Source organism: Crinia signifera, chromosome 11 (assembly GCF_055691185.1).
Source record: "Crinia signifera chromosome 11, ASM5569118v1, whole genome shotgun sequence".
In the NCBI taxonomy this organism is placed as follows: domain Eukaryota; kingdom Metazoa; phylum Chordata; class Amphibia; order Anura; family Myobatrachidae; genus Crinia; species Crinia signifera.
In genome coordinates this window covers 104,814,309-104,827,722 of record NC_139227.1, presented here as the reverse complement: position 1 = coordinate 104,827,722, position 13,414 = coordinate 104,814,309, and the positions used below count along the sequence as shown (strand labels likewise).

Sequence of the window (13,414 nt, the reverse complement as noted above, 5' to 3'; positions counted from 1 at the left end):
CACCTAGCTGGTGCACAGCTGTAGTCATTACTAACTGTCACATTTTCAAACATGCTGCATTCATTCCTACTATAGATCCACAGGTGGCCTGACACGCATGACATGTTGGTAGATGCTGAGGACAGGTTTGACCACCCCTGGTGTACACTGTGCAAAGTACAATTAAATAAAAACCACATGTTTAGTAGGTAATTCAGTGATCTTAGTTACATATATAGGCAGAGATATGGGAAGCCTCCAGGCTACTTCAAGATCTGTCTGATACTGAAGATCCCTACACTGCATTATAAGAGAACCCTCTCTGGGCCATAAGCCTGCATGATGATAGTCATTTGATGTGTAATGTCTGTCACACAGGTGTTTGTAGAAAGCTCAGACTCCACCGATCACCAGCTGCCCTTCGCAGACTCTCAGCTGTGGAAGCTCCTAGACCGTCACGCCAACACCATCAGACTGTACGTCACCCTTCCCGAACACGCGCCAGGATCCCAGACGCGTCGCTCTGCCTGCCCAAAGCTGTGCGGGAACTCGCACCGCCCGGGCGAGGTGTGTGAGCGGATGGAAGGTGGCAGTAAATCTGTGGACGCTATTTTGGAAGAAAGCACCGAGAAGCTGAAGTCCTTGTCCCTCCAACAGCAGGAGGAAAGCGGGAACGGCGACAGCAGTAAAAGTACGGAGGGCAGCGACTTTGAAAACATTGACTCTCCCCTGGTCGATGCCGATTCCTCGGGATCAGCTGACAACAGAGAGCTCGAGAACCGAATTATCCCAGCTGACCCGGAAAACAACTTCCAGTCGGAGGAGCGATCGGACTCGGACGTTAATAATGACCGGAGCACTAGCTCTGTAGACAGCGACATTCTTAGCTCAAGCCATAGCAGTGACACACTTTGCAATGCGGACAATGCTCCAATCCCTCTGGCCAATGGACTTGATTCCCATAGCATCACCAGCAGCCGCAGATCCAAAGCCAACGAGGGGAAGAAAGAAACTTGGGATACAGCCGAGGAGGATTCTGGGACAGACAGCGAGTATGACGAGAGTGGGAAGAGCCGGGGGGAAGTGCAGTACATGTATTTTAAGGCAGAACTGCATGGGGAGGAAGGATCTGGGGATGTGCAGAAAAGTAAGTATGTATGGATGAATGTAGCTGAATATTTACATTTTGTGCAAACCTTTACATTTGACCACAAAAGGAAATATTATTATGGTTTATTATAACTGATTGATCAAAACAAGAAAACAGTGACTTACTGTAGAAGACCATGTCTGACAAGCACTTGGTATATACACATTGCTGCATCAGGGGATCCGACCCTATAATAAGCATCTGTGCGCTGGAAAGTGAGACCTGGGTGACATTGTAGGGAGTAGGAGAAATAAAGGGCATAAGGGGTGAGGGCCCTGCTCGTGACTGTTTTATTTTTAAAGGAGAGAGGCAGACAGAGGTGAAGTGGGGTGGAAGTGAGCATGGCTGTGTTTGATGAAGAATTGGGTACTTTGACATTTTCTAGAGAGGTGTAGAGTCTAATGAGAAGGAGAGAATTCCAGAGATAGGGAGCAAAGTCTTGGAGGTGGGAGGAGGTAATCAGTTAGCCGGAGAGGCGGCGTGTTTTTGTGGAGCAAAGAGGATGGGTGGGAGATGAGTTCCGAGATTTAAATGGGAGAGCAGTGTTTGAGTGCTTTGTTAGTAGCTAAATTGAATTTGGAAAAAAGGAAGGGAAGCCAGTGAGGAGCTTATGGGAGAGGCCAGATAGGTGGAGTTGTCCAGTGAGTGTATGAGGGTCTGATCCTGGAAATATTGCTGAGATGGAGACGGCAGGACTGAGAGGTGGTGAATGTGTGTTTGAAGGAGAGGGAGGAATTGAGGAGAAGGCCAAGGCAGCACACTTTGGGGCTAGAGGAGATAGTTGTTCCATCAGTAGATCTTGTGGGAGGTGAGGTAATGCGGGAGGCTGGGGAAGATAATCAACTGTCAGACATGTCAAGTTTCAAGGAAGTCCTGGAACATCCAGGAAGAGATCGCAGAGACAGTTGAAGGGAGGGGGAGAGGAAAGGTAGATCATAAGCAGACAGATGATATTAGAGGTCAGAAGAGCTGATGAGCTCACCTAAAGGGAGAATAGGAGAGTTGCCCCCCAGGAATAGAACCTTGGGGGGCACCTACTGTTAGTGGAAGTTGGGGTGATGTGGCGTCACGATAGCAGACAGAATTGAATGCTCAGAAAGTTAGGAGGATATCCAGGAGAGGGCAGTATCGCACACAACAAGGCAGTGAAGGATTTGTAGGAGAGTGGTCTGTAATGGCCCTTGGATTTGGCATCATGCAGGTCATTGCAGACTTAGGGCAGTATTCAATAAGAAATCTCGCCGTGTGCAGCGAATCCTGTTTAGGATTCGCTGCACACTCGCTGTGTTCCGGAGGGCTGGCTGCCACTCGCTCTCTCTGTATTCAATGTTGGAGGGGCGAGTAGCCCCTCGCGGCGAATCTTAACCCCTGCAGCGGACGAGCGTCCACGGCAGGGAGCCGTGGGACGGTGGCAGGCAGGGAGATTGCAGTCTCCCTGCCTGCCCAAGAACGTATGTATATTCACTGCTCCCGATCGTGCATATGTAATGAACGGGTGCAATGAATATATGAATATCTAATGAGCGGCTCGGCTCCTGGCCCCTGGCCCCCTGCTGGCTGCTCTGTGTAAAAGAAAGAAAAAATATATATATTTTTTAAATTAAATCTATATTCATGTGCTATAAGCATATGAATAAAAATAGCATGCCCCTTCTCAGAATAAAATTCCTGATTTTTTTTACACCAATTAAAACAAAAAAACTTTTATTTAAAAAGTTCACATTCCACTTCTCCATGAAAAGGTGGAGAATTGCTACACGGAGAGACACGGCGAAAATCACTCAGAAAGACGGCGAGAAGTGCACATTGGGCGGTATTCAATGAGAATTTTGACTATGTGCAGCGAATCCTGTTTAGGATTCACTGCACATTCGCCACTGCCCGCTGTGTTCCAGAGCCTCGCCGGCTCCAGTATTCAACATGTCAGGGGCTCACTGCCCCTGACCGGCGAATTTTAACTCTTAACTTAGCGATGCCGCAGGGAGCCTGAGGACGGCGGCAGGCAGGGAGATGGAAGTCTCCCTGCCTGCCCCAGAACGTTTGTGGGGGGAGGTGGGCTCCCCGGGAGCCAGGCAGCACAGGCTGCCCCCCAGGATAGCCAACAGGGGACCGGGTATTCACTACACCCGATTGTGCATATGTAATGATCGGGTGCAGTGAATATATGAATATCTAATGAGCGGCTCGGCTCCCGGCCCCCTGCTGGCTGCTCTGTGTAAAAAAAAAAAAAAAAAAAATTTTAAATATATATTCATGTGCTTACAGCACATGAATAAAAATAGCATTCCCCTCAAAAAAAAAATCAGGAATTTTATTCTTTTACACCAAATGTAAAAAACAAAACACTTTATTTTAAAAGTTCACATTCCACTTCACCATAAAAAGATAGCGATTGCTACTCGGTGAATATTGGCGATAAAAACCTTGAAATGTATTCGCCATCTGGTCATTGAATAGGGTGATTCACCAATTTTGTCAAAAAAATCTCCTTACAGCACGAAAATAGCACAATCGCCATAAAACATGGCGAATCAGCCTCATTGAATACTGCCCATTGAATAGGGTTGTTTGCTTTTTGAGAGCAAAAGTCTCCGTCCAACGCGAGAAAAGCACAAACTCTCCATAAAACACGGAGAATTGTTCTCGTTGAATACTGCCCTTAGAGCAGGAGTGAGCATCGCAGGGCATCTACTGAATTGCTACAGGGTTCATTCTATTACCTGCACTGATTTAGTCTCAATCCGCAGAACCTTAATCAGTCTCTATGTCTGCAGTTCAGTCAGTGCTTTTGTTTGTCTGAACTGTTACATGACCAGAGGAGGTGCCAGCTGTTCTATACAGACACTTGTACACATGTCTTCCTCTCTTCTGTCCCTGCAGGTTTACTGGTGAATGTAGATAAAAGAATCACACTCGCTGCTTTCAAACAGCAGCTTGAGCCTTTTGTGGGGGTCCTGTCCTCCCAGTTTAAAGTCTTCAGGGTCTATGCCAGCAATCAGGAGTTTGAAAGTGTCCGTCTGAACGAAACGCTCTCTTCCTTTTCTGATGATAACAAGGTATTAGTCGTTCAGCCAGCAGTGTCGGCCTTCCCTGTGTGTTATAGTGACTGGCCTGCATGGGGTGCTATACACACAGTGTGTTTGGGTAATACAATACCTATATCGTTGCTTGCTTTTAGATCACCATTCGGCTGGGTCGAGCGCTGAAGAAAGGGGAGTACCGCGTGAAAGTTTTCCAGCTCCTATTAAATGAACCCGAGGTATGATTTGTGACGGCTAATTGCAGAATGCTGGTTTAGAACGCATTGCTATTCATTGTGGACTGCCCCTACTCTCTGTACCCCATTTAAGGCGCCCCCCCCCCCCCCCCCCCCCCCCCCCCCCATATACACTATGACTTCTCTTCTTGAGCCGCCCACCGGATCGCATGCGATCCCATTCCCCCCTGCCGGGAGGCAGTCCAAGTCTGAGGTTGGACGTGCAACTGGGTCCGACCGCCGACTCCAGTCCGAGGTCAAACACCTGCATTAGCCGTTACTGATCTGTGACACAGGTACACACTGACCTAATGTATGTGTTTTACTTTCCAGCCATGCAAGTTCCTGCTGGACGCTGTGTTCGCTAAAGGGATGAGCGTGCGGCAGTCTAAGGAAGAGCTGATTCCTCAACTCAGGGAGCAGTGCGTGCTGGAGCTCTCCATAGACAGGTAGCCGGCATCTCTCCCTGCTCACAGATGTGCAGCACCAGTGTTACCGTACCACACAGAGTGCGCTTACTAGTGAGCCGTTTGCCTTGCATGAATAACTGTCAGCTGTCTAGTTACAAATCATTCATTTATAGGCAAATAACCACATCGCATTCCCCTCCCAAGTCATGTGACCGATGTTCTAATCCCGCAGCCTTCAAATATATAAAAATACAATGATAAGGCAAAATCCTCAGTCTGATTACCCGTAGCCTCCAGTTTCAGTCCCTTGTATGTGATTAATGGTAACCTCCGACTTTAGTGCGTGATTACCTATAGCCTCCGACTTATTAATTCTTAGTGTGTGATTACCTATAGCCTCCGACCTTATTAATTCCTAGTGAGTGATTACCTATAGCCTCCGACCTTATTAATTCCTAGTGTGTGTGTGTGATTACATATAGCCTCCGACTTATTAACTCCTAGTGTGTGATTACCTATAGCCTCCAACGTATGCATTCCTAGTGTGTGATTACCTATAGCCTCCGACTTATGCATTCCTAGTGTGTGATTACCTATAGCCTCTGACTTATTAACTCCTAGTGTGTGATTACTTATAGCCTCCGACTTATTAACTCCTAGTGTGTGATTACCTATAGCCTCCAACGTATGCATTCCTAGTGTGTGATTACCTATAGCCTCCGACTTATGCATTCCTAGTGTGTGATTACCTATAGCCTCTGACTTATTAACTCCTAGTGTGTGATTACTTATAGCCTCCGACTTATTAACTCCTAGTGTGTGATTACCTATAGCCTCCGACTTATGCATTCCTAGTGTGTGATTACCAATAGCCTCCGACTTATGCATTCCTAGTGTGTGATTACCTATAGCCTCAGACTTATGCATTCCTAGTGTGTGATTACCTATAGCCTCCGACTTATTAACTCCTAGTGTGTGATTACCTATAGCCTCCGACTTATTAACTCCTAGTGTGTGACTACCTATAGCCTCCGACTTATTAACTCCTAGTGTGTGATTACCTATAGCCTCCGACTGATTAACTCCTAGTGTGTGATTACCTATAGCCTCCGACTTATTAACTCCTAGTGTGTGATTACCTATAGCCTCCGACTTATGCATTCCTAGTGTGTGATTACCTATAGCCTCCGACTTATGCATTCCTAGTGAGTGATTACCTATAGCCTCCGACTTATGCATTCCTAGTGAGTGATTACCTATAGCCTCCGACTTATGCATTCCTAGTGAGTGATTACCTATAGCCTCCGACTTATGCATTCCTAGTGAGTGATTACCTATAGCCTCCGACTTATGCATTCCTAGTGAGTGATTACCTATAGCCTCCGACTTATGCATTCCTAGTGAGTGATTACCTATAGCCTCCGACTTATGCATTCCTAGTGTGTGATTACCTATAGCCTCCGACTTATTAATTCCTAGTGTGCGATTACTTATAGCCTCAGATTTATTCCTTGTGCATTATTCCCAGCTGTAATGTATAACTGTCCCTGCCATGTAAGGACAGAATAGCACTGTGCAGTGGTGTGTTGGCGCTATCACTGCCCAGCCACAGGCGCCTCTGTACTCCCTATGTGCGGCTGTATTGTGTCTGCAGAATGTATAACATCCTCACTGTCCCTGCAGGTTCAGATTACGCAAAAAGACCTGGAAGAACCCCGGTACAGTGTTCCTAGACTACCATGTTTATGAGAATGAGATTAGTATTTCAAGCAACTGGGAAGTGTTCCTGGAAGTGCTAGAAGGTGAGCTCTCAGCCCCGTTCTCTGTGGTGGATCCTACGATCTGGACCCCAGTTGTTGCTGTCGCCCTCTGTTTCATGTCTGCAGAATACACACTGGTGGCATTTATACCATAGGGTAGTATATATGATTGCTGTATGTTAGGGCTTTGCTCTAACCCTGCCTGCACTTTTCCTCACAGACAGTGAGAAGATGAAGTCTATGTCCCAGCTCTCCCTGCTCACCAAGAGATGGCGGCCGTCTCAGCTGACGCTGGATCCCTTCCAGGAGATCGTGCTGGAGACTAACAGTGTGGATGAGCTGCGGGAGAAGGTGATTGTCTGAGCATGGCGACCCAATGATCTGGAGGTTGTGGGGATAGACTCCCATTCTAAAAGCTACATGATTTTTTATATTTTTTTCCCAGATCTGTGAAATCAGTGGAATTCCGATGGAAAATCTAGAATTTGCAAAAGTAAGTCCACTTCTAACCCTACTTATAGCCCAGACTCCAGGTCACCAGCAGTTAATATATAGGAATCATTTGGCGGTTGCAAGTGAATATTGTACTAGATTGTGAGTTGTTAGAATGCTGAACTAATCGGTCCTCAGCCGGTGGTTTCTCTGGATACGAGAGAGAGTACCGGTTCTGACTATGCCCTCAGGACCCCACACAGTTCCTGTTCTCCATCTCACCTGTGTACTTTTAAAATGTGACCGTTGGGAATACACAGCAGTACTGCCGAATGATCTGTGAGCTATGGGGAACAGTTTGAGAACCACTGCATTATAGGAACATTATCCTCCTGTACAGATCCTGTCAGTAGAGATAGGAGATACCAGAACGTGTGTGTGATCACATCTCAACTGACCTGCTCTTTGGCTTGTGCTGGTCATCCTCCCTGATTACCTCTGCTGATAGTGGTGCCTAGATCCTCACTGTGACCTTGGAATATTCTACAAGCTCAATGTTTGGTGTATGCGTAGCCGCATTTTTGTGCATACGCCAGGTGTTTTTCCGCCACAGCAAACAGACTGTCAGCCAGGAAAAGGCTGGGCGTTCCCATGTAAATCGCCCTGTGACGGGAACTGGCAGCTGACATCACCGGATGTGCGTAAGCGTTCCACATCATTTGATGGTCAGCGACCATCAAATGATGTGGGTGTCCCCGCACAGCCTGCGAATGGATGTTTATGTTAAACATCCATTCCCAGCCAGTGTATACGAATGTGGTGTGCGAGGGGGCGTGCGTTCCGGCATTCACAGGGTGGCGTCTGGTGGACTCGCAAGGCTGCGTATTTGAATACGCCTTTAGTCCGCACTGGCTTTGCGGACAGATGGTATCGCAGATGGGGGGAGGGGGGCTTAGTCAGAGGATTATTCTGCTATGTGTGGCCCATGCTCCCAGGATAGTTTGTTTCTATTTACGAAAGCCATATAAGATCTTTCTGTTAGGGGTGGCAAGTCGTCCCATGCTCGCCTTATATCCCTGCATTCATAGAGGACTGTCCCTCCTGCAGCCCTCATGTTTTTTACTGTCTTGTACCCTATTCTGCAGGGACGAGGGGCATTTCCCTGTGACATCTCTGTACTGGAGATCCATCAAGATTTAGACTGGAACCCCAAAGTATCGACACTGAATGGCTGGCCTCTGTACATCTCTGATGACGGCGCTGTGATATTTTACAGGTACGGGAGAGTGCTCCTAAGTGATATTTTAGAGCCCTGGGCAACTGATGGTGGCTGTATATACCTGTTGTTCCTCCTGTGTGTGAACGTCCGCCTAGCAAGGGCCACGATTGTCAGCAAATCCCTGAGATAGGCTTAAGCAGGACATCTGCTGTGTGTTCTAATAAAGGACTACCGGTTCCACCACCGCTGGCCAGCCAAAGGCAGAACACTCATTATGGTCGGTACTTGTGTATTATCACAGCAGCCAAAGATTTCCATCATACGCCATCATATTGGTCGTGTCACATGAGATCCGATTTGGACCCGATTTTTTTTAATTGTACAGGCACCCTGATGGGTGATTACTATGTTAAATGCACCCCCATTGTTAACGCCACCCCCACTATCAACGCTAACCCGAAGCGTGGCGAGCGCAGCGGTACACGTCCGCCGACCTTTTCATACCCCCACTATCCACGCCGGCGTGGAGTTGATCTTAGATAGTGTGGCGAGCGCAGCGAACCCGAAGCGTGGTGTGCAGCGGATTACTTAACATGTAATCCGTGTCCCCTCGTGGGGCTCGCTGCGCTCGCCACACTATCTAAAGCCAACTCCACGCCGACGTGGATAGTGGGTGTATGAAAAGGTCGGAGGACACGTACCGCCGCCCCATGCGGGCTCGCTGCGCTCGCCACTCTTCGGGTTAGCATTAATAGTGGGGGTGGCGTTAACAATGTGGTTGCAATTAACATAGTAATCCCCCATCAGGGTGCCTGTACAATTTAAAATCGCATCGCATGCCATTTTAATGGCATGCAATGCAATATTTTATTGTACAGTGTGGGTCTTTAAACCCGAAAATCTGGTCCAATCGCATACCTTAATTAGTGGTATGCGATGCGATAGGCGCCGTGATAATACACAAGTACCTTATGGTCAGTTGCTTCCGAATTATGAACCGGGATAAAGCTTTTCTTCTGTTCTAGGGACAACAATGAGGAATTGGTTGAATTAACCGATGAGCAGAGGAATGAATTGATGAAAAAGGAAAGCAGTCGGCTGCAGAAAACCGGACACCGCGTCACCTGTTCTCCCCGCAAAGAGAAGGCGCTAAAAATCTACCTAGACAGAGCTTCAAATAAGGCCCCTTCCCAGGACTGACACATGGCGTAGCGGCCATCTTGGATAGCCGCGTTTCCACAGACCTGTTCACTCCCGCGGAGTGGTGCGCCTCGGCGGGGGACAGTCGTTGAGTGTGAAGCTACGACACCAGCACTGATTGGTGGACTGTTCAGCCAATCAGCAGCCTAGTACCCTACGGGGGTCACTGTTTGTGACTTGTAATCATGTTCTGCACTATGGTCGATTTAAACTGTAAAGCTGAAAGGGACGTGCAAATAAGAATAAAATATATATATTAAATAAAATCAAGCCAGGGGCAGTGGGAAATGGGCATCGCCTTGCTCAGGTTTGATGGGTGTGGCTAGAGCCCTGGTTGGCTTCAGGCTCCTCGGAAGTTCTGGAGGGTCTTTTTATTTTGCTGATACACGCATTACCTCATTGAATGACGGAGAGTGAAGCACAGCTTGCGGGAGAGCGGCTGGGATGCTCAGACCTAACCGCGACACAATCACACTAGCCCGAAGACTGCTATACAGACGTTTCCTCGTCTCTCGCCTGCAGGTGGGGTGAGACGGGCTCCAGGCGTAGCTGAAGCGGGGCCACGTGTTGACAGACAAGGTTTTGAACCCGGGGCTGGTCGATAGCAATAGTGTACATTTTGTGGCGTAACGTCTTCTGTGGATCTAGAAGTCCAGGAGTACCTCTGCCAGCCTCTATGATGCTGGGACTTGTAGTTCCACAGAAAGCGGAGAGCCCAGGTTGCCAACTGAGCAATCATCTGCTGTGTTTCATTGAGTGTAAATAAGCCCCCCCCCCCCTCCCTAATACAAAAAGTACAAAATCCCCCCAGCTATGCTGTTCCTAGGTTACTTCATATCAACACTGTGTCCCTGGGACGTTCAGCCGCCTATTTAAGTTCCTCCTCACTGCTGTTTGAGTATCCTGGTACTATAGATTTCTATATTTGCTTTTTTTTTATTATTCTATTTTTTGGGATACTGTTTTTAGTTGTCAACACCTTTTTTTTTTTTTTTCACTTTTTATTTAAGTTTTCCTGAGTTAGTGGTTTTGCATTCATTAATCACCATTTCATCCGCAAAAATAAGCATAAACGTGTAACGGCTCCGCATAACTTTTTTTGAAATTTCCATCTAATTTATAACAGATCGATTATAAGGTTTTGATAATTTTTTTTTTCTTCTTTCATGCCGACCGCTGTTTACAACAACGAACATGCCAATAAATAAAAGGTGTTAAAGTAATTTTGTCTGTCTTCCCAAATTGCTAGATATTCTGCGCCTGTAAGCAGCAAGAGGCGGGTGTGGACCTTGAACAGGTTCACCACTATTGGTCGGCAGTGACCAAGGGTTGACTTGTAAATGGTACAAAGTTGTGGTACATCTGTAAGAATCCGACCGTACTCATGGTTCCATTGTTAGTGTTGTATAGTTTTCACAAGCTGCAGAGTTGTTTCATTGTATAACTCAGGGCTTCCCAAACTCTGACACTGTTCAGTCAAAGTTTTGCTATCCCTGCTTCTTCACGGGTGGTATAATCAAACTGTCATCTGTTCTTAACCCTTTCGGTGCCATTATCTCTGTGAGAGATGCCCAAAATATCCACTTAAAATACCAGCTTTGCTTAAATTTGTTATATAGGAAATCATCTTTTTATTTGAATTTATATAAGGTAACATTACCGTTCATTATGAGGAATATAAATGTTTGCTTGCCAATTTTCACACCTGCGCTTGGCACTCAAAGGGTTAAACATGGATAATCTTTAAAACCAGGACTGTTTAGGTGAGATGGGGATTGCATTTTGGAAGCCCTGGTATAATTATTGTAATGTAGAACTGGAACTAAAGATGTATATCAAACAAATGCCTTCTGTGTTTGGACAAGGCTCCCACCCCAAAGATGTCTCATTATGGGATGCATATATTACAAACCACAGATACATCCGATATCCAAAACACCCCTGGTCCCAAGCACTACGGACAGAGACTTGATCCATATACTAATGTGGCTTCTAATAAATTATTTCTGGAAAGTAGCTACAGTACAGTGTATGTATATAATATTTTGTTAATCCCATACTCCCCTTTTCCCCATAGTGGCAAAGCCTGGGGGGCGTACTCCCGTGCAGCTGTGTAAGCTGCATCATCATCGTTCTTAGCTGGATACATTTATTCTGGTTCTTATAGAGCAGGGGTCTTCAACCTTTAAGATAGTGTGGGCCACATTAAAAAATTAAACGAAGCCCGAGGGCCACTAAGCTCTACTGTGGTATTTAGCACAGCTCTTAATAGATAGACAGCACAGCCCCTGCATAGATAGTTGGCACAGCTGCCCATACACATAAACCCTGCCCCCAATATATATATAGTCAGCACCAGGGCTATTTCTAAACAATTAGGGTCCCAGTGCGAACAGAATAAAAATGCAGCCCCCCATACATAATATGGTATTGAAGAAATTGCGCGCGCCTAAGGCGTGTGCTCCCAAAAAGGGGTGTGGTCTAATTATAAGGGGCATGGGCTAATTATAAGAGTGTGAACTAGCAGGAAAACAATTACCTGACACCTCATTTTGCAACCTGCATGACCAGACATTGGTTACCGCAGGAATGGTTGTTGTCCTTCCACGCTTAAGTTGGCTGTCTAAAGGCCATACAGTGACATATAAACATGAAGGCCCATTACACCATGATGCCCATTGCACAATATGCCACACACTGTGATGCCCATTGCACATTATTCCACACACCATTATGCCCATTGCACATTATGCCACACACTGTGATGCCCATTGCACATTATGCCTCACACCATGATGCCCATTGCACATTATGCTTTACACCATGATGCCCATTGCACCTTGCACTATAAGGCCCCCAATACTCCTGCTTATGCATATGATGCCCCCAGCAGTGCCTCCCACAAAATGCCGCCAGTAGTGTCCCTCATAAAATGCCACCAGTAGTGTCCCTCATAAAATGCCACCAGTAGTGTCCCTCACAAAATGCCACCAGTAGTGTCCCTCACAAAATGCCACCAATAGTGTCCCTCACAAAATGCCACCAATAGTGTCCCTCACAAAATGCCCTAGTATTGCCCTCCATAGTCAGCACATTGGACAGCATGCCAGCCCTCCCTTAATCAGCACCACATTGGACTGCCAGCCCCCCTCCCCCCATAGTCAGCACCCTCCCAATACACAGGGCCACATTGCACTGCCAGCCCCACCTCCCCCATAGTCAGCACCCCCCCCCCACCCCATGTCCAGCACAACATTGCAAAAGGCAGCCAGCTCACCTCCCCCCCCCCCAGTCAGCAAAGAAAACATTGCAGAGAGCCCCCCCCCCCCCCCTAGTCAGCACCGCATTAGCGAGCCGGCTTCACCCTTCCCTAAGATACCTGCATTAATCTTAGTGTCCCTGGCAGAGGGCTGCTGCCGGCGGCGGCTGTCTTCACTTGAAACTCCCTTCAGGCAGGGACGGGTGCGCAGTGTCAGAGGCTGGCAGCAGGGTGCACGGCGTCAGAGGCTGGCGGCTGTTGTCACTCCCGGCTGTCTTCTGTGAAAGGGAGCCGGCGGGAGGGGTGCACGGCGCCAGCGTCAGGAAATACACAATGAGCATGTCTGCACACAGTCCCACCTGCCCCAGCCAGCACATCCACCTCCGCCGCGTCCCACTGTTAAGGGACTAGCGCGGAAGGTGTTTTTTTTTTTTTTTTAAACAGCATTAACTGGCGGGCCAGTAAAAACAACTCGGCGGGCCACTCGTGGCCCGCGGGCCATGGGTTGAAGACCCCTGTTATAGAGGGTACACATGGTGAGATATGCACTATTTTTCTGTTAGACTTTGTACATAGAAGCAAAATCGAATGGTTTGTCTACATTCGATACCGATGCAATCCCAGTGCGCGCTCCGGTGTAGTGCAATAGAATGGAAAAATAGGGTGAAATTTTAATAGGATGAGAGATTTAGAAAGTGAGAGATTTGGAAAGACATCTCCAGTTTTTTTAAAGCGGCAATCATTTGCAC

General features: G+C 47.3%; 1 protein-coding gene across 2 annotated transcripts in view; it reads left to right on the top strand.

The window, feature by feature from the left end:
• The window catches only part of USP47 (ubiquitin specific peptidase 47), a 48,311-nt gene extending 37,682 nt beyond the window's left edge, over positions 1 to 10,629 (top strand). For both annotated transcript variants that reach the window (XM_083164113.1, XM_083164112.1), the window contains exons 20-28: positions 358 to 1,126; positions 4,010 to 4,185; positions 4,308 to 4,388; positions 4,719 to 4,834; positions 6,479 to 6,597; positions 6,776 to 6,906; positions 7,001 to 7,048; positions 8,133 to 8,263; positions 9,232 to 10,629. In XM_083164113.1, the coding sequence (XP_083020239.1) occupies positions 358 to 1,126; positions 4,010 to 4,185; positions 4,308 to 4,388; positions 4,719 to 4,834; positions 6,479 to 6,597; positions 6,776 to 6,906; positions 7,001 to 7,048; positions 8,133 to 8,263; positions 9,232 to 9,406 (1,746 nt within the window). In that variant the 3' untranslated portion in view covers positions 9,407 to 10,629. The remainder of the gene's footprint in view (positions 1 to 357; positions 1,127 to 4,009; positions 4,186 to 4,307; positions 4,389 to 4,718; positions 4,835 to 6,478; positions 6,598 to 6,775; positions 6,907 to 7,000; positions 7,049 to 8,132; positions 8,264 to 9,231) is intronic.
• The last annotated feature ends 2,785 nt before the right edge of the window (positions 10,630 to 13,414 follow it).